General features: G+C 37.8%; 1 protein-coding gene across 1 annotated transcript; it reads left to right on the plus strand.

Annotated features, from left to right (window-relative positions):
* The first annotated feature begins 1924 nt into the window (after positions 1-1924).
* On the plus strand, positions 1925-21070 carry LOC135481401 (sortilin-related receptor-like). Its single transcript, XM_064761228.1, has 18 exons — positions 1925-2251; positions 6131-6343; positions 6708-6869; positions 7253-7320; positions 9026-9197; positions 9472-9570; positions 9891-10060; positions 10658-10856; positions 12242-12280; positions 13624-13809; positions 14324-14412; positions 15180-15355; positions 16443-16635; positions 16888-17022; positions 18205-18287; positions 19170-19346; positions 20112-20338; positions 21019-21070. The coding sequence occupies exons 1-17, from the start codon at positions 1925-1927 to the stop codon at positions 20129-20131; spliced, it is 2508 nt and encodes an 835-aa protein (XP_064617298.1). The 3' UTR covers positions 20132-20338; positions 21019-21070.
* Positions 21071-21072: the final 2 nt, after the last annotated feature.

Genomic DNA, 21072 nt, shown 5'->3' on the forward strand with positions numbered 1-21072 from the left:
TTTTACGCCTGAAAAACTAATATTGTGTTATGTCATAGCTGTTCTCGAGTAACAAGGGAGGTAATTCAGTGGAGGCATTGATTTATTTATTTATTTATTTGATTGGTGTTTTACGCCGTACTCAAGAATATTTCACTTATACGATGGCAGCCAGCATTATGGTGGGTAGAAACACAACAGAGCCCGGGGGAAACCCACGACCATCTGCAGGTTGATGACAGACCTTCCCACTTACGGCTGGAGAGGAAGCCAGCATGAGCTGGACTTGAACTCACAGCGACCGCATTGGTGAGAGGCTTCTGGGTCATTACGCTGCGCTAGTGCACTAACCGACTGAGCCACGGAGGCCCCCGTGGAGGCATTGAAAGATCAATCGCACTAATAAATTTATTTTCTTATGAAATATTGCAATGGAAAAAGTGATTTATTAACTGAGTAAAATGACTGGTGTTCTCGATACTTCATGAGAATGCGATGACTGTTTCATGGGTGGAGGACACTGAAGTGCCTGGAGTAAACAACTGCTCTACATACGCTTCGACGAATGAAAAGCCAATTAATCCTTAATTTTTGTCATATCAATACACATTGATTTCAGACTTGCTGATAGGAAACAAAAAGCGCAGTATCAAGTATATACTTGCACTAGTGTATATTTTGACTGATTTGATTGGCCTTGTACATTGCACTCAATAATATTTCACATATACGATAATGGTGGGAGAAAACCCGGCAGAGCCTCACGGGGAAAGCCACTACCATCTGCAGGTTACTGACAGGCCTTCTTCCATACAACCAGGAAACCAGCATGAACTGGACTTGAACTCACAGTGACCGCATTGGTGAGAGGCTCGCTGCGCTGGTACAGTTACCACTTAGGCCCCCACAGGTATTGAGGCCCAACTGATCTGCTATCGCAATATGAGATGATCAATTACACAGACCTATATTTTAGAGATACATCATCATAATTTTGCTGTGATGTCATAGCTGCTCTGAACCAATCATCAGCACACCTACTGGTCACGTGACTAGAGTACAGGAGGTAAAAACAAAGCAAATTTAACCCATGCAGGTGAGACAGGCACTGGAGATTTTAGCATGAAACATGTAAAATATAGCTTAGACCGAAATTTTTTCTGGAATTTAGATATGATAATTTCAATGTCCTGTAGTACTTTAAACTTTAAAGAATCGTCAAAGATCAGCGTTTCGCCCATTCAACTACATGTTACTTGAGGAACTATGAACTGTACGCCTCATGGTGTGATTCAGTGTATAAATTTGAAATCAGCGGTGTCATTTAAGTTTCTTTTCAACTGGAACTCATGGAAAGCTTAATTTCCACTGTTCACACGCGTCAGACCCGCGTGCACGCGTTCAGGAGTGAGGCCAGATTTCGATATGGTGGAGATAGCCAGATGCTGAGTGCTTGCTATCTGCAGTCCCGGCTATCGGCGAAACTGTGGACCGTTGATAGTACCGCTCTGCCCTTGTCTATCCCTAAAGGAATCAAATGTTGAGGCATATCAGTTGACGGACGTAACAACATTAAGGGCCTGGTTAATATACAGAGAGCACACTCCCTTGTTGTCATCTTTACAATTGTCTCAACCAGGAAGTTCTAACGAACCAGGACGAATTACCTAAGGCTCATGAGATTTGCTTACCGGTACCTGGCACTAGCTTACACATAAACACATCAGGCTTATCTGATGTGATTGTGCTCGCGCATGAATATGTCTAGTTCAAACCCACTGATATTAAAGCTGATAAGATAAAATATTAAATACCATCTCGGTGTTGATTTTTTGTGTTTTGCAGCAAATGACTTGTCTGTAAATAGATTACAAAGGTGCTCTCTAAGAACTCTGTTACGACGCGGATGGATGGGTTTTATTCATATGTGAGTCGGTCATCAAAGATGGCTGCGGACACAGGACACAGGTTGTTGATCCGTTGCCCTGTAGTGGCTTTCTTTGTTGTTGTGCTCTCTTTGAGCACCTTGAGAATCTCTCACGCCATCAGATACGGACAAAAACCTGCAACACTTCATTTTGGGGAAGATTTTGGGAATGTCGACTTGACTCGAAGCCCTTTTCTAATTGATGTCACCGACTTCGCAGATCGCACTTTGGTTGAGGAAGTGGAAGGCTTAGGAAGTCATGCCAGAGACGCCCCATTTGGGAACAGAGTGAAGCGACAAGCAGATGGGACTCCGGCAGCGCAATCAGGGATAAATGTCACCAAGGTGGGAAGTAACACCTTACGCCCTTATATACGCACACAAACCTATTATGTCCAAATGAATTAGTTTACATCGATAGGCACCGCGAATTCCATCACAGATGTTGATCTGTGACTGATGAAGGAAATAGATATGTTTTACTTATAGATGCTGCAGTGTATGCCTGGAGGAGAAGCATGGACAAGTGGCACAAAATATATATAGCTAGAATTATACTCACGTTTCGTTTATCCCAGGCTATCTAATCTAATTTGGAGATAGCAGATCACTGAGTCTACATCTAAGCTCGAGTGAAAATTATGAAGTATCAGTGTGTTCACAGATCCCTGCAGGAATTCTGTAAGACTAATCGAAAGCTAGAGACCATGTGATCTCCTTCGTTACAAATGGCGTGTGTGAAGAAAACGGTCCTAACAACGTTATTGCATTGGAAAATGCCTATTTTTGAATAGTTTGCAGCGACCTTGTATCCATTGGATTTGTATAATTTTCAGCTTTCCAGATAGTATGAGTATTTCTGCAGAGCTTTCGTGATGCTGTGTTGTACAACCAGGCCTTACTGGTCGCTAGCGAAGTGGCAAAATGTTGACCTTTTCCCCAGTGCTTTAACATTGGGTGGCCATTTTGTTTTCGGCACGAACGGGTCATCAAGTTACCCCCAACTTCCGACCTGTCTTACAGAATATGAGAATCTGTAACTCACCCCAGTTGAATAAATGAATAAGGTCATTTGGTATGTAAGACAAGTCTGAATACATGATAAACTGTTTGCATTAGATTATGATGTGCATGTAGAAACCAAAACATAGAGAGAAAACAAGGACAGATGTTTGGGAGCAACTGTGAGGAATGTCCATCACCTTTTACATGCATTAAAACTTCCCTGTACACATATCAAACTACGTGAGTCATTTTTCTTAATGAACAGCTATAAGGCTATAAACCATACTAAAACTTCATCTGTCAGTCGCATGTGACTGGCAGTTGTGCTGTTCATCACTGAAACCAAGAGGGCAGGACTGTGTCAAACAGATGTGAGACATGCAATAAGTTTAGTATTGGTACCATCTTTCGTTGATCATGAAAAACATACCTGTTTCAGCAGTTAAATTGAAGTCGAATAAATAAGTAAAATACCTGTAACAATGCACAGTTATCTGTATGTGGATCTTCACCACAAACATCTGTTTATCCTCAGCATGTATGGCCTGTATACATATGTGATTCCAAATTTTAAATATCCCCATGGATAATGTATCTAAATAATATGGGTGCATATTAATTATAAAAGAAACAAACAGGCTGTCAGCTTTTGTTATCATGGGTATTTAATTGTCCATCTCTTATCAAGACTTGTATGTAGTACACAGAGTAAAAGCTCCATATGAAAAGAATGGATGAATTAATGTTCCATCTGTTACCAGGGCAAAAAAGTAAAAATATCTTTTGGCAAGGAGGGTGTTGAATAATGTTCAATCTCAAACCACACCTTTAATAAATATAACCAAACAGTGTAGAAACATAAAACAAGGATCCAGCTTTTGCTAGTTCAGCCACAACTTTAAGTCAAGGGGCTTGTCAGGTACATGGCAAGATAACACCATTGTGTCCTCCACCCTGCTAAACCTGACTGGTGTCATCCTTGTATAGAGTAAAAATTCTTGTTTATTGTGTTACACACAAATCAAATAAATACATGTTAAATCTGGAAAGAAATATAAATGTGTAAATTAATAATAGTCAGTCTAAAGATTATGGAAAACAGAACATGAAAATTATGTATTTTTTAATATAAGTACCTGTGTCTGTAGGTTTACACTGCATTGAACATTAATAAGTGAATATAATATGTTCACAACCTGGGACGGTAGGCATAACTCCTGTAAATGATCAAAATAACCCTGGCTTGTGCACAGGATGGAAAATTCAATAGGTAAATCTTCTGAAAAAAATAAATCATTCTGTCAGTCCTGTTAAGTGTATAATATTGCAGTACATATCCATTCAGGGAGGAATTGTTGAAGATTTGTAAGAGGCATCTTAGTGCATGTGTTGGGATCGCCTGGTTCCATTTCTGCTTTGTTGATCTGATGTGTAGGCCTACTGTGTACACGTATACATGTATACTTACATGTCTAGTATAACATGAAATGCTTGTAGAACTGCATGACGAGAACATTTGTATGGTGTGCACACAGCCAGTGTTATGTTGAAGGTGAAAGGCAAAGGTTTTTGATCTGAAACTTAAAGTTATAAGATTACATCAACAAGCTAATAAAATTACAGCAGATGCTTGTTAAAAGGAAATAATGGTTTTTGTGATCTGAAAACATTGCAGTTCGCCTTTAATGTTTCTTACATTGTCTATCTTCTGCACGTATTGCCAGACCTGCATGTGAACATATGCGGGTCAAAATTTAATATGATAAACTGATATATGTAGACTTGCAATAATCATACATGTGATACAATAAAATATATACATGTACATGAAAAAGCATAAAAAATACCTTGAGTAGAGCTCAGCTGTTGCAGGGCTATAAATATGATATTACTGCATGCATTTCACAGGAGTTACCCAGTGTGTTTATGTCCAGTGACTTGGTAGGCCTGTGGATATTTGACCTGTTCGCTAATTGTGGAGGATTTCTGACAGGTGTACAAGGAAGTTTTACAATTAATACATATGTGCATACATGCATATGTACACATGTATGAATGTGCAGGATCTCTGGTATGAATATATCTTACAAGCATTATATTGATTTTCTCTGGTGGCTATGGTTACTTTGATAAGCCTGGGTGACTAATGCCATGTTGTGACTGTACACACATAGATGTGAACACAAATACTTGTCATGTACTACATAGGCAATGTAAATATACTTACTTAGGTTAGTTTTGCAACACTTTTCTTTTTTGAGAGGGGATGGGGGACTGAGGCCCGCAAATAATAGCAGTAAATTTTCATATGTTGGAACGTAAAATTATACTCCTGCAACTTAAAACTTGGATTGTAGTGTTTCGGTAAGTACAAAGTTTATAATTACTTCTACAAGTGTACATGTATGTAGGGGCTCAAAAATAGTAATCAAAATATAGACCATGTATATACCTGTACGTACTGTGTGTTAACTGCGTGTAGGCCTTCTCTAGACCATGCATCTACTTGTATAAATGATCTTATGTAAGTACCAGGTGTAGGACATGTGCATAAATAGGACAGAGGTGTGTATTTCAATAGAGGTTTCATGAAAACAGTTGTGGCTGGAGGGGAGGTAGATTTTGTCAACAATGAAGATCACTCATCTGTAGCCGCTCTATGTGCGGGGCTTTAAATGTATGTAGACTACGTATGAGTGTGTAAGTAGGATTTTTGAGAGGTGGAAAAAAGGTGAAATAAAAAAAAAATGACTGAGCCTTACTCACTTTCCTACATCTTTGTACTCCAAATACAGTTTCTATTGTGTTGTTTTAAAGGTTTTAAAGGAGTCCCAGGTAATGGTACACAGAGAGAGAAATCACAAAGAAAGTGATACTAATTTTTAGAGGATTTAATAGGACTGCAGCCACAGAACTATTTCCATTGAAGTCTAAACGTCATCATTTAACAAATATTAAAATAACTAGTACAGCTTTCCAGGAAACAGGTGAAAAAATTATCCCAGACATTTTTTTGTCAATATTGTGCGCCTAACTTCACCATTACAAATTAAAGACCAAGATTGAGTTTAAGGCCATGTGGTGCATGTTTGATTTCTTCAATTGTAGACTTTCAGAATGGTTTGTCTTACTGAGTTAAACATTTGTTATGTTGGAGTCACCATGACAAGCTAGAGTTTTTTTTTGATATCTGAAGAAATTGTGCTGTTTTGTTTCTAGTTCCAACTGAATGACAGCCACACCCAGCTGATAGTGCACTGGGCTGGGGAAGGCAGTAATGTAATCCTAGCCCTCGCCAGGTATAACAGTGATGGGGGAACCAGCAGTCTGTTTGTCTCTCAGGACTATGGTCACACGTTTCAAAATATGCAAACGGAGCTTGGGAATGTGTCCTTCCATCGCTACTATAACAGTCCCATATACAACAGCCATGTAAGTACAAGTATGACACTACATACATGTGAAACATGATTATAGTTTTCATATTGTTTCAACTGTGTTCACACAGTACGATGGTTGAATTTGACTAGTCAAATGGAAATAGCACCTGAACTACTTTATGTAATTGTAGCACTCAACAGATCACATAATCTGAACTCATCATATGAAATAGACATGTCATAGTTTCATGTATCACATCAGTTTCAAATCATCCTTTCAACAAAGCTTATTTGTTTCTGCTATTTAAGTGATGATATTTGAAACCTTTCATGAAGGTCTATGATAATGTACAAGCGTTTGACAAAAATTCTGTACTGTCCCTCTGCAGTAATTTTTTTCATTCTTATTGTTTCAGTATGTCTTCACGGATATCCAAGCTAACCGCATTTATACATCAAGAAATTTTGGACTTAAATTCTTATCTTACCAACTCAGTTTTAAACCAAGGACGGTGGCTTTACATTCAACAAACCCAAACATTATCCTGGCTATGGACGACATGAGTTCTGAAAAAAAGGTAGGGTTATGTCTCTTAGCTTGGGCCTTGGGACTAGAGTGGTGGATTTTGTGCTATTTGATTTGATAATTTGCTTATTTTTATTAGATTGTAAAAGATTCACATTTCAATTATGTTGAGGGACATCGTGGCATTATTAAAATAGGCAGATGCTGTGTTAATTTTAAGGACCTTTTCCTCACTAACAGTCTTTATTGTCTTTTCAGTTGAATTTGTCTCATTATTTCAGTTATATATCTCTCATGATTTCAGTCGTGTATAACTCATGATTTCAGTTGTGTATCTCATGATTTTAGTTGTTTATCATGATTTTAGTTGTGTATCTCTCATGATTTTAGTTGTATATATCTCAGTAATTAGTTGTATATCTCTCTTAATTTCAGTTGTATATATCTCATGATTTTGGTGCAAACTGGAGAGTTATGCAGTCTTCTGTAAAATCGTTTTTCTGGTAAGTACAAAGTACATGATTTTCCCTTGTCTAAGAAAATTGCTGTGTAAAACAAAGTTGCTGCTCCATTATTATATCTCGTATATAAACTCAGTTTTTTTTTGGCATGAATGGATATGCACTCATTTTTTTGTAGTAAACAATCACGCACAGGTGGAACCGTTGACAGTTCAGTGTTGCTGTTGGTGGATGAGACGGATAGCTAGAATAAATGTTGGTAGACTGAATATGACTTGACATGTGTTAATGAATATATAAGCAGAACAATTATCTACATTCAGCACTCACAGGTATTACCAGGTGTTTAGAGACGTTTTGTTTTCCATTTCCCTGTGGCAAACCTTTGTGTGGTTATAAACCATTTAGTTAAAAAGACAAACCAAAAAACTTGCCATTTGTGACAAAATTTGTTTGGGGCCTCTGTGACAAAAGACGGCCAAGATCGGGTGATCTTCTGGCTTGAACACTGAAACAAAAGCAGTGACTGACTTACACAGTGGCTCCATTGTTTGGCAAGAGTCTTTCGTTTCATGAAATCGCCATTTTAGTGACTAAAGTCAGATGAATTTTTCTAAATATTAAATTCACCTTAATACATGTACGACACACATGCATAGGCTTGTAAAACTATGTATTTCACTAATATATTAGAGATATTAATGTGGTCCTATATGAAGCTGTTAAGATGTTATCCATTACATATAGTGCAGTGACAAACTATATAAGTTAACACATAGTTTACTTCGTATTATCAGTTATGTTCACATTATCCAATTTAGTAAGTGTCTTGAACAGGTTTTAAAGGTACCCAGTAAGTTATCTTACGTTAGCCTGAAAGAATGATGCAAATTTCTAGGTTTATATAGCCTTCTGACACTTTTTATCAGCAGAGCTTGATGTGTTGAGGGACTTAAGGAAAATGATATTTCTCAACATGGCAATTTCTCTAAACAAATACCACTAGCCAAAAAAAAAAAAAAAATATCCCCACAATGTACTATGTACCGCTTTAAATAAATTATGAAACATGAAACAACTTATGTAGAAGCTTTATTAGTTATTTTCTGAATATTGCAAATAACAAATTTACTTGAAAAAATGAATCTAGTAGCTCTTAAAATTTAATCCGCTATGCTGAAAATGGAAACATGTTTGTCTTTACTTGTTTTAAATAGTTGGGACAAAGGGCATTATGCTCAAAGTGCTGGTGTTGTTGAAAAGTGTCAGAACCGAGAAAAAATAATACGGTGGTAAGATGATGGCCTTACCTGGCTTCCATAGAAGGGGGTAACAGTACCAGTGTTCTAGTGCTTATACTAGCAGTAGCAAACGAGGAATACCCAGTAGCTCTGATGATAGTGAGCTGGACTAAGGACGTAGAGATCCTATTTCAAATCCCGATGGGTGAAGCAGCCAATTTTTATATGGAATCTGCGTAATTAATAGGTCACTTGAAGACCTGGTATATGTCCCTTGAACAACCAGTACACATCACTTGAACACCTCGTACATGTCACTTGAACACCTGGTACATCACTTGAACACCCGGTACACGCCACTTGAACACCGGTGATCCGCTGGCAAACCGGTGGGTACGAAGGATGAATGACCAGTGGCAAACAATTGAGCTAGTGTGTAAATATAAATACAGGCCTAATTTGATCACGAATCACATATTTATATGATCTGCCTTTCTTATTTCAAGGGGTGTTGAACCGTGGGATGGGCCAAACACACTGTATATAGAGCGAGAAGAGTGGACCAACAACAACATCGTTCTGAAAAGCACAAATTTCTTCCAAACCAGTAGAGTTCTTATCCGAGGAGTTGTCGACTTTGAGGTCCGCGACAACTATATGTTTGCCACAAAGAGAGTGGTAAGTACATGTAGTACATGTCAGTTGCTTGCAGCTTTAAATAAACAAGATTGCTCATTGCCATTGCCATTGCTCACACATGCAACAGTTACTTGTATTTCTTTCTCTAATGGAATATCCAAATGACTAGAAATTTGAAAGGTAATGGTCAGAAATTTGAATGACCTTGAGGACCTTAGTTTTCTATATACATAGTAGTTAGTGTTCAGCTAGCAGTTCATTTTTGACTGATCAATTTAACATTATACTAGTTTTATCACCTGTGTCCTTGTAGCACCTGTTTGGCTCCAGAGGTATCTCCTTACAGTTGTGGGTGTCCAGAAACAGGAGAATGTTCCAGAGGGCTGTCTTCCCAGGAGCCTTACAAGAACTGGTGAGCGACAGCCTAATGCAACACAGACCTGTGTTCATTGAATCTACCCGAATAAAAGTGCAACTTCAGTGCAGTTTATTTTCATTTTGGAGACAGAACTATTGGATTTGGTTCTCCAATTTCAGCTCATAACAAAAATTTTACTTTTGTTAATCTACACAGAATAATGCCTTCAAAATATACTTGAAAAAAATATCTTGCAAACATGCCAAAGCACCATTCATGTACATAAATTTTAAATAGATGTAATGTGATCATAGCGTATGTTCATGTTCAGTAGGTACATAATATGACTGTTGTCGTGTTCTGTATGGTTTCAGGACTACTATGTAGCCGATGCATCAGAGGACCAAGTGTTTGTGTGTGTCAATCATAACCACACTTCCTCCCATTTGTACATCTCAGACCAGGAAGGACTCCGCTACTCTCTGTCACTCACAGACGTCATATACTTCAACCCCAATGGCTCCAATAATGACACTTGGCTGCGGTAAGGACATGTCCAGTTACATGTATATGTAACCCAGTGCTCTTTGTTAATTTATTTGCCCAACTGTCTTAGTTAATTTGTTTACATCCATTTTTGTGCTGAGCGTAATGAAACCTAAACTGTGGAAAAATATTGTTTTTATTGTGTCATTCCTTGGTTGCGAGGGTGGGGATAGGGGTAGGGGTGTGTTGGCAAGCTTATGAAGATTATGAGAGCCTATCATATTATCGTGAATCTGGGGTCATCAGACTCTGTGGACAGAAGATACTACAACAATTCATGTTATCACTGGCTAACTCAGGATTTGGGCTGGGCCTTGTGGATGTCTGTTCGAGACCGCAGACATCCACGCCTTTGCCAGATACTCTCTTGCTACTGACTCGTACAAGCCAAGTGCCCGGATGTCCATGGTCAGGAATAAGCTCTGAAATGTTGCAAAATTAACCTGTTATTTCTTTTCCACAAAACTCAATGGTACATGTATTGTAGATATATGTATAAGTGTGGTGAGTTATTGCTGAACAGTCTGTACACACCTGTATGACGGGTTAATCACTCAAGTGAAGTAATAATCCTTGTTCTTTTCCCTGAACGTAGATTGTATAAGGATGAGTCTTTTGCTGACATTCACAAAGTGGACGGCCTGCGAGGTGTATATATCGCTTCTCAGCTGAGGAACCATTCGTTGAGCCTTGAGAACCAGGTCAGCTACATTACCTTTGACAAAGGTGGTTTGTGGCAGCCTCTATTGGCCCCGCAGAAGGACTCGGAGGGAAACCCAACTAACTGTGATCAGGTTCGTGCCATGCAAATGTCAGATATCCTCTGTTTGACCATAGTACATATCTAGTCCATTATTATCTACACAGCTTTTGGCAAACCCCAGCCAATTTGTAAAGGTACTCACACTAACATGTTACTCTTTATAAATTTTTAGGGTTGGTGTCGGCCTTTTTGAGGTGGGTTGGGTGGATGTAATACATTTTTATACTTTCGGGTGACCATGAAACCTTTCATGAATGTTTCAAAAGTTTTACGGTTGTTATTGTTTGCATCACAGTAGCTTTATATCACCCTATACCTTACAGCCATCGCATTCACGTGGTTTGCCAGTGGCCACCATTCCATATCTGCATATCAGTCATGTGCAAGTGTACAAGATTTAATGCCAGGCAACCATAGAAGAATGATTTCTGATTCATTGCGTATATACTATTTGAAATGATCTGTTAAGTTGGGAGGAGCTGTTCCCCCTTTATTATGCACAGCATTGCTTTGTATGGTCAACCTGTCCAGTCTCACACGGGAACAGTATCATCATTTGCCACTACATTAAATGACAGTTACCGGAGTTTTTGTCCAGAACTTCCTGAAAACCAAATGGTAGTAACTGTCATTATGAACTATGACCACAGAGTATCAGTCTAATGGTTGTGTTCCAAATGTGTGCCTATAGATGAGAATGTGAATGGCATCTTTTAACTGTCAAATTGCTCATTGTAAATTTTAAATGTCCTGGAAGGGCTTCCTGATGCATTAAATACTTGTATCTGTGCAATTCGCATTATTAGTCGTCAGCTGTTTGTAGCTGATCATCATGTTTCTCTCGCTTGTTTTTATGAATGTTTAAAGTGTAGGTTTCTTGGTATTTCCAGTTACTGTGATTCGTCCACCGTTCCTCATGTTCTCATTGTGTTTAATCAGAAATTATGTTAGTGTACCAGTATTACGTATACCCTGTATACAATGCTGCAAAACCTCATGCGATCTTATTACCATATACAAATGATTCATGCTCAAAGATGAGTTGTTCACAAGTGTACTAGGGAAGGTAACTTAAGGCTAGTTTTAAGATTCATGCACATACCAGAATTCTTCTAATTTATCAAACCTTCTAATGATTAGGACACTCTCAAATACCCCCACCAAAAATGATTGTTAAAAAGGATTAAGTATCCCTTCATTTCAAACCTGTAAGGATAGCCGCTGAGGGAATGATGTTAAGGTTGTCCAAAGAATTAGAATTGTTACGGTAATGATATATGGAGTACGATTGGGAGGTTGAACGCACATTGTCTGCAGCATTTGTGTCAGTGGGTGGGGGTTCTGACACCATACTGTATTATCCATTGGTGAAGTGTGATCATTCCCATTTTCCTCATTGCCCACCTCTCATTCCAGCCCCTTGGGTATAAGAAGTATAAGCATGGGTTATTGAAGGTAAACCCTCATCACAGCCGCATGTTCATTCTCGCTTGTGATTGTTATGTCCCAGGCTGATTCCTTGTGCGTTCCATTCATTTGTGTTTCATTCCTTCTGTGTATATGTGTCTTTCTGGTTGGATTTGTAATGATGTGTACCTGTAGCCATCTCTTAATTGTAACATCACCCTTCATACTGACAGCCGCGGCCCTATCAGGATGAAGAAATGTTCATATGATTCAGAATGGTAGTATGTATTACCACTATTAAGAAAAACCTTATTGTTTCCTGATTAAAGCATTGCTCAGAATTTTTGCCCTACAAATGGATTGAATTTTATTTTTAACAAGAAAGCAGTTGTGTGGAAGTATTCTGATGTGGTAGGCGGGGAGATTTTACCAATAGACATTGTTCCCATTCTGTACGTGTTAATGTATGTCTACTGTGCCTGTTTGAGCAACATTTAGCTCTGCAGCCAGTTTGATGGATTGTCAGTCCCTACTAACTGTTCGTCATTTGTGCATATGTGTAGTTGAGTTTCACATTCCAGTTTGAATTGAGTGATGTTATTGTTCTGATGTGAAATTCAAATATGTGTTGTTTGTTTTATTGTGCTCATTTCCTTGACAATATTATAAACCAGAATGTCAGCTGCTTTTGCATGTGGATTTAAGGACATGTACATCTGCTGTTTCAGTAGACCTTCTGTCATTGTAACTGAATGCTACATGCACATGTATATGTTGGCAGCTGATAGAATACTTGTGTTTCAGCTTTCATTACATCCCGACATGTTTTCTGCCTCTGCTATTCTCCATGTTACATATTTAGAGTAAATTTGTAGATACTGTTTTACTAGTTTGTAAGTTTACAGTCAACGCAAGTTCTCATTGGAAAAGGTTGTAACTGTTATGAAGTATTTGCATAATGTTCATGTGGATTTCCTGATAAACATTTCTTTCTAGATGTTTATAGTGGCTAGCTGTCTGCAGATGAACTGATCATTCTTTTCTTTTCTTGTAATTGAAGTGTTTCCATACATGTTTAGCGGTATGTACCATATTTGAATGATGATGTAAAGTAGGTTTCTATTTAGAGGGGTTCAACACCTATGCTGAACACCGTAGGCTGTTTTCCCTTGAGTAGAAGGTTTGGTAATATCTGTTCTGTATTTCCTGACAGGCAAATATTCATCATGTTCATAAGCTTAATTGCATCCAGCTATCTGCTCTCTGTGTCTGCATTCACCACAAATAAATCTGTAACTATAGATTGGAAGGCATATTGTTAATAACGACTGTGTTTACATAACACAGATATTAAATGTTACATATATATGTGGAATCTTTGTTATTATCAGTCCAAACAATGCAGCCTTCACCTAAGTCAGGAGTTCAGTAAGCTTTACCCAGGCAGTAAGACGGTACCCATCCTGTCTAAGAAATCCGCCCCAGGACTCATCCTGGCCTCTGGTACCATGGGGAAGAATTTGAAGCGGCGACCTAATGTTTACTTGTCAAGGGATGCAGGGCTTCGCTGGAGGGAGGTGAGTACACCCTGCCCCACATATGTCTCTATACCATGACATTATGATGCTCATCATAGCCTGTCACAGGTCACCTGTGGATTGCTCTATTTTTATGGAAGTGGTTCTGTTCTTAAACACTACACGGACAGTACGAGTTCACTTATGATATGGACCTAAATTTTGACTTTGCCCAAGTGTCACATTCTGTTTTGAGAGTGCTGCTGTTGTTTAGAAGGAAGGATAATATCCTGCTGGAAAAGTGTGAGATTCAACACCAAAATTAATATTTGTAACATTTATTTGCCTTAAAAAATGCATGTTTTTGGGCAGAATTTTAGATTATTTACTGAACATGAAAGACCAGTGCATTATATCTGCAGATTTCACACAGATTGTCGACTTTTATAAATTTTATCAGTGATTGAGGATATGGTGGACATGTAAATCCATTACAGCAGAAGTTCTCTGTTGTGCCAACTGGCAGTGTATGTTCAAAATATGTATTACTGTTTATTATATGTGCTGATTTCAGATCCAAAAAGGAAACTACTTCTATGCCTTTGGTGATTTTGGGGGAGTGATTGTTGCTGTATCACAGTTTAGTTTAACAAACGAAATTTTGTGAGTATCACAATATGTGTGTGTGCACAATGTTGTCATATGTAATCCATGAGAAAGCTGCTCTCTCTGTTTATCTGCCAATAGGGGAAAGTCGTATTATTAGATTATATCATACTTGGTTAGACTGTTTATGATAATTGGAACAGTGTGTAGAATTCATTGCTGCTGTAGACATGTGCACTAAACATAGTACAAGCTGTGTGTCTGGTTTAGTGGCACCAGCAGAAAAGACATGCACAACATGGTTGTTCCAAATGGACATGGTGCATTTGGAGGTTGTATTGTGTACACAGTTTATTTACTTTTTTACATGGACAGATGTACATGTTTGGCATTTCTGTGTGTTCCACATCATGAGAATACATCATGCAGTTAAAAAATCTTCAATTCTTACATGTCCAAGAGGGAAATGTGTCCAGCTAAGGTACATGAATTTTGAGACAGAGTGAGCAATGTGTTAGTGTGAGCCAGCAGTTAAATGGCTGTGTTGAACTCTTGTTTGAGTTGAACATGATCACCACATGTACATGGAGTTGTCAAAGCATGGGCATGTTGAACTTTTCTAGGATTAACAAACTTGTGTTAACGGGTGGATTTTAGGAGATTTTAGAGCAGTTTTGACTCTTACTTTTGTTATTATATTGTTTTAAAATAATGTTTACATGTCAAAGGGCAGCATTTTGTGAATTACCCACCTCTGGTACTTTGTTGTTGTCTGCAGGATTTCAGTTTCTTTCTGAAGACATTCTTTCTATCTTTATCTCTAGGTACTCCAAGGACATCGGTGAGACATGGCATACATACCAGTTTGCCCCACATAAGATCCGTGTGTATGGCCTGTTGACAGAACCAGGGGAGAAGACAACAGTTTTCTCAATATTTGGTTCACATACTGGTGCTCACAACTGGTTGATTCTACAGGTGAATGTATCCAGTATATTTGGTGAGTGCTTTACTGCACGCTCGAAGTTACAGAAATTACATGAATGAAGGAATGATTATGGCTTAACATTGATTGATTGTTTTGTATTATTCTGTTATATTCCCACACCTGTCATATATTGCAGCATCATATGGGGTAGCACACGTTTCACATCTTCCTTCCCGTCATATCCTTCAGAAACATGCAGTTAGAATTATTACCCCATCCTGTCCACCAGAACATATAGCGCCCATATTTAAAAATTTCAAACTACTAACGTTGTTCAAGATAAATATTCACCACGTCCTGCTTTCAGTGCGTAAGCACTCGCATCATTCATTTTTACTGCCAATTCATTTACGAAACTTCTTTGTCATGCTATGTGATGATACAATACTAGAAATTGCAGTACAAATCTTTATTATCCTTTCTACTCATTTATCTTTTTATTATGCCAGAATTAAAGGTCCCCGTGTGTGGAATATTGTTCCTCCTACAATCAAAACTAGAAAATCTAATTCTTTGTTTAAGAGCAAAATTAAAGATTTTCTAATTCAGTAAAAAATATATACCATTAATTTGTAAGTGGTATGTTAATATTTGTATTATTGTGCAACTTTACAACATTTTGTTATTTTTCATGTGGCCATTAAACCCCATATTTAACTAGCGACAGCATGTGGGTGCGTTTAGTTTCACCTTGTTATTTCTATATACTAGAAATGTCAATTGTGATGTCAATTTTCTGTACTGATCATTTCAATAAATAATTTTAAAAATCTATTAATCAGTGGGATTAAGAAAGCCTGTATGGGTTTTATTCCCGCCAACTATTTGATTACATCTTATGTTATACATTGAATTTGTACATATATTTAAATATACAGAAGGCATTTAAATCATATTAGGTATATATTTTGGTGAAATTAATGAAATGAAAAAAACGAAAAGTCTTCAACTTTTTTGGAAACTTGCTGTACAATAGTCTGTAACACAGTTTCTTGAAGTAAAATGAGGATAATTTTATTACCAGACATCCAGGTTAATGTTCCCACAGGGTGATTTTCTATTGTATGAAGTTGTAATTGGTTTGGCATCGCTGTTTCAGCTACAAAGTGTAACCCAGATGATGATTACAAGGAGTGGTCACTGTCAGACGACCAACACTTCAGTGGCTGTTTGCTGGGCAGAAAGACTGTGTTTAAGCGCCGCACGCCTCATGCCAACTGCTACAGTGGCCCTGACTTTCAGCAGGTGACAGAAACGAGAAATTGTTCTTGCACCAGGCAAGACTATGAGTGGTGAGCAACTTGTTTCTTACATGTTTATAATGATGAAAACACATGTTCATATGCAATTAATGACTCCCATGTGCTTTGCACTAGCAGGAGTTAGTTCTTTGAAAAAGAGTGGTACTTTAATCTGGTCGTCCTTGTTTACCTTTAAAGGTGTTTAGCTTTCTTCTTCATAACCAAATTCAATCTGTCCTAATTACATTTATGACAATTGCATTTTTCCATTTGGTTGTTATCTCTAATCTTTGTTATGCACAGTGACCTTGGTTTTATGGAGGAGAGCCCATTGTACACGAGTACTGGTTGTGTGCCTGACCCAGATGCAAACCTGACGACTATCCATGAACAACCAGCTAACTGCCCGCCAGGCACCTTCTACCGATATACTAAAGGGTGAGTCAAGGGAGATAACTGTAAGGGAACAAGCTGATTACTGGAGGGCTAACACTTTTCCTGCAATGACGAGACTGGGCTGTGCTACAGAGCTCTACCCGAGGGGTCGCTGTTTCAAGCTGGACAAAGTCAGCAGGGAGAAGAAGGCCAAAGACAGGCTTACTTGTACTGGTCTGTGATAACATGACAGGCAAAGATAAGCAACAACTCCTTGCTGTTGGAAATTAAAGTATCCCTGGTGTTTTCACTGTTTGAGAAAGCTGCCCATACAGCATGACAGCAACAAAAACGCATGAAGGCCGTCTTTTTAACACACTGGTTCATTGAGATGGACAAGAAGATCATTTGGCAATAAAAATAGAAACTAATGCAGCGAGTTTTAGGTGGTCAGTTGACACTGAAGATGACAGTGAACCCATATGTGACAACAAGTGAGATATACCCTCTCCACCAACCTCAGTTGAAGCCCTGAAACCCGTTTCCTACATTTGACGGTGCCTTGACTTTAAGGACTTTGATGAGGTGGAAAAATATGCTTTAGCAGGATTCTTGTATGATTCAGACTTTTTTCATCACATGTGAAATTACAATTCGGGACAATGCTACACAGTGTTCAACATTCAAATACATATATTGTTAAGCTATGTTGATTAGGTGCAGAAAGAGTTGCATGTAGCATGAATGCAAAATGAAACACCAACGTTAGGATTGTAATGGTGTTGTTCACTTCTCCAGTTCTGTTGTGTCGACCAAGTGACACAACTCCATACATATATTAGTAAATTTGAATACATCTTTGAATTGCATATTTTCTTGTATTTACAATATGCAATAGTGTCCTATTGTATCTGACAGACATTTACTTCTTGATATGTCAAGCATGGTTTATAAATATCATACAAATCACACAACAGGCTGATAGTAAGTGTTTTCAAGTTAACTAAACAAAACTTTTCCTTTTTTTTTGAAAAGTGTTTAGATTCAGACATGTTTCGAAGGTTTGTGCAATCATGGTACTGTTTATATTAAATTTGGTGACTTTTTCTTAAGTTATTATTTCTTCACCGGCGTTTTCTTGGATAAGCATAATGATTGTTTGAACTTGTTTCTCATCTCTGTATATACTATTCAGGAAAATGTTAGCTCATGATCATGATGACCCTGTTTCCTTTATCTTGTCAGGTATCGTCGGGTAGCTGGGGATACATGCCATGGAGGACAGGAGTACCGATATGAGGCCCTAATGTACTCCTGTCCGGTTGAAGGTAATCTGTTAACTCCATTGTCTTAGGTTAATAACATACACATGTGTCTCCTGGGCTTTCAGACGTGTTTTCATTCTTTGTGTTTTTGTGTTAAGCATGTGTTTTAAGCATGATTTTGACTGGTCTTCAAGCATAATTATTTATTTATGGCTTTGGTAATTTAGCAAAATAAACTGAAATGAATGCCCCCTTCAGATTGTGCTGAAAGGATTTACATCAGATGGTATAGATGTTTTTCTGTCCTTATGCATGGTATGATTGCTATAGAAGTCAAACTGTTTGACATTTAAATTTCGTATGATTGCTATAGAAGTCAAACTGTTTGACATTTAAATTTCGTATGATTGCTATAGAAGTCAAACTGTTTGACATTTAAATTTCGTATGATTGCTATAGAAGTCAAACTGTTTGACATTTAAATTTTGTATGATTGCTATAGAAGTCAAACTGTTTGACATTTAAATTTCGTATGATTGCTATAGAAGTCAAACTGTTTGACTTTTAAATTTCGTATGATTGCTATAGAAGTCAAACTGTTTGACATTTAAATTTCGTATGATTGCTATAGAAGTCAAACTGTTTGACATTTAAATTTCGTATGATTGCTATAGAAGTCAAACTGTTTGACATTTAAATTTCGTATTTAAATTTGATATACAATTAAGGTTCATTTTGTGATGAGTTACTTAAGATAATAAACAGGGGCTGATAAAATAAGATTTGGTTCCTTGGTAGCCAATCAGGAAAGGCCAGATATCTGAGCATCTTGTTCTTATTCAGCATACACAAAAGCAAAGGACATGAAAGAGTCTGATGCTTGACAATCTAGGTAATTTGTTCTGAAATGTCTGGTTGCATTTTTGCTCTTGTTGTGGTTTTCAGAAAAGTCAGAGTTCCTGCTGTACAGTAATCGTCACCAGATCCACCGTGTGGAACTTGGTGGTGAGATGAGAGACACTGTGCTGGTGGAGCGTTTCCTGCAGAATGCCGTGGCGTTGGACTTTGACTATAAGGAAAAACTGTCTCTTCTGGGCAGACATCTCTATGGACGTTATCAAAGTGAGATGATGGCTATCATCGTTAATGATGACAAAAGATAATTTGCTACACCTCAATGTGATGTATATATATATATATATATATATATATATATAATTGATAGAATGGAATTTGCCTTTAGCTGGCTGGTTATTACTAAGGCATTGTATTGTTAAAAAGACATAGTGAGCGAAAAAATTTGGAGGAGAAAAAGGCATTGAGCTTTCATTGTACCTTTAAAATCAGTAAAACGTGTGTAAACAGACCACAGCCAGTATTGCAAAAAAAAATGTTGAATTTGACTAGATGTCGGTTTGTTGAGGGTTCCATGTGCAATGACGACAGTAGTCACTTCTAGGTACAGGTTGTACCGAAGAACCAGATGAAGTGAATTAAGTTTCATTTGTCTTTTATTGTGTAGGGGGACTACATATAAAAACCAAAGCGGTGTGAATGCAAGCAATTAAACATATTTGCACCTGCATAAAAGGCATTTCAGAGGCATTGTTTGTCAAATGAGGACTTTTTTTTCATACTCAGCATGGTAAAACTTCTTCCAACTAAGGATGTCACTGGCAGTAAATGGTCAAACATTGAACTTCTCAGAAATGTTCATGTTGGCATTTTCACTGTAGTAAAAAGCAAACCAGATTATCCTGACCCTTATCATTTAACTCTTGATTCTTTTAAAACAGAGTCTATAGAATTGGAATAGCTTTTCAAAGCCACTCCTGAGCTTACAACTAGTGCTGTTATTGATTGGTTTTCTGTTCTGTGCTGTTCCAGCGCGTCTGCCTGAGGAATGAGACCCAGCTGACAACTATTGTACAAAACCATCTGGACACTGTTGAGGGCCTGGCCTATGATTGGATGGGAGGCAATCTGTACTGGGTGGATGCAGCACTGAAGAAGATTGAAGTGGCAAGGAAGGATGGCAGGTTCCGCCTAGTTCTCATAAATGGAACGCAATATTTGGATAAGCCACGGGCCATTGCCCTTGATCCTCAGAACGGGTAAGAGACATGTGGAAGCATGTATGTGGTTTATATGACCTTAGTGGTGAGAATGAATAAATTGATGATTTTTCTTAGGATTCACTTTGTTTCACAAGAAAGTTTATGATCAACATTACTATAACACTCCTACTTGAAATAATAGTGTTTTTTTTCTCGTCCTCTAGTTCTAAGTGTTGAGTACCATATCGCCAAAGATTAATGCCTCATCCGATTACCATCATTTATAAATGTCGCAGAGTTTACATGCTAAATTAACATTTTAAGCAGGAGACCATATTTTCCTCAAATGATCTGGATTTATACTTAAGGTTGCAGAGCATAGTTCAACACAAAGTTGTAAAATTTCATGTTTTCTTCAATTTATCTTTGTTGATAAAGGTTGCATCATGAAGTCATTACAAATCATCCTTATCAGGAAACCCAAGTACTTGTACACATATATACATGTACAAGGGAAATGACTGTGGAGGCCAGGAAGGTTTCATATATGGGTAGTAAGGATTTGGAAAATAAAGACTTTGTTCATTAGAAATTATATGCAACCTGGGATTCTGACAGCCAGGCATGTATAGAGCTGATTTTCACAGTTAAACAACCTCTTAGTTTATGTAGTAGTATGGTGTATTTATTTTCTATCTAAATTATCCTTGTGGCTATCATTGTATTTTCTCTGATAGATACATGTACTGGACAGACTGGTCAACGACTAACCCTCGTATCATGAAAGCCTC

Source organism: Liolophura sinensis, unplaced genomic scaffold (assembly GCF_032854445.1).
Source record: "Liolophura sinensis isolate JHLJ2023 unplaced genomic scaffold, CUHK_Ljap_v2 scaffold_39, whole genome shotgun sequence".
Classification (NCBI taxonomy): domain Eukaryota; kingdom Metazoa; phylum Mollusca; class Polyplacophora; order Chitonida; family Chitonidae; genus Liolophura; species Liolophura sinensis.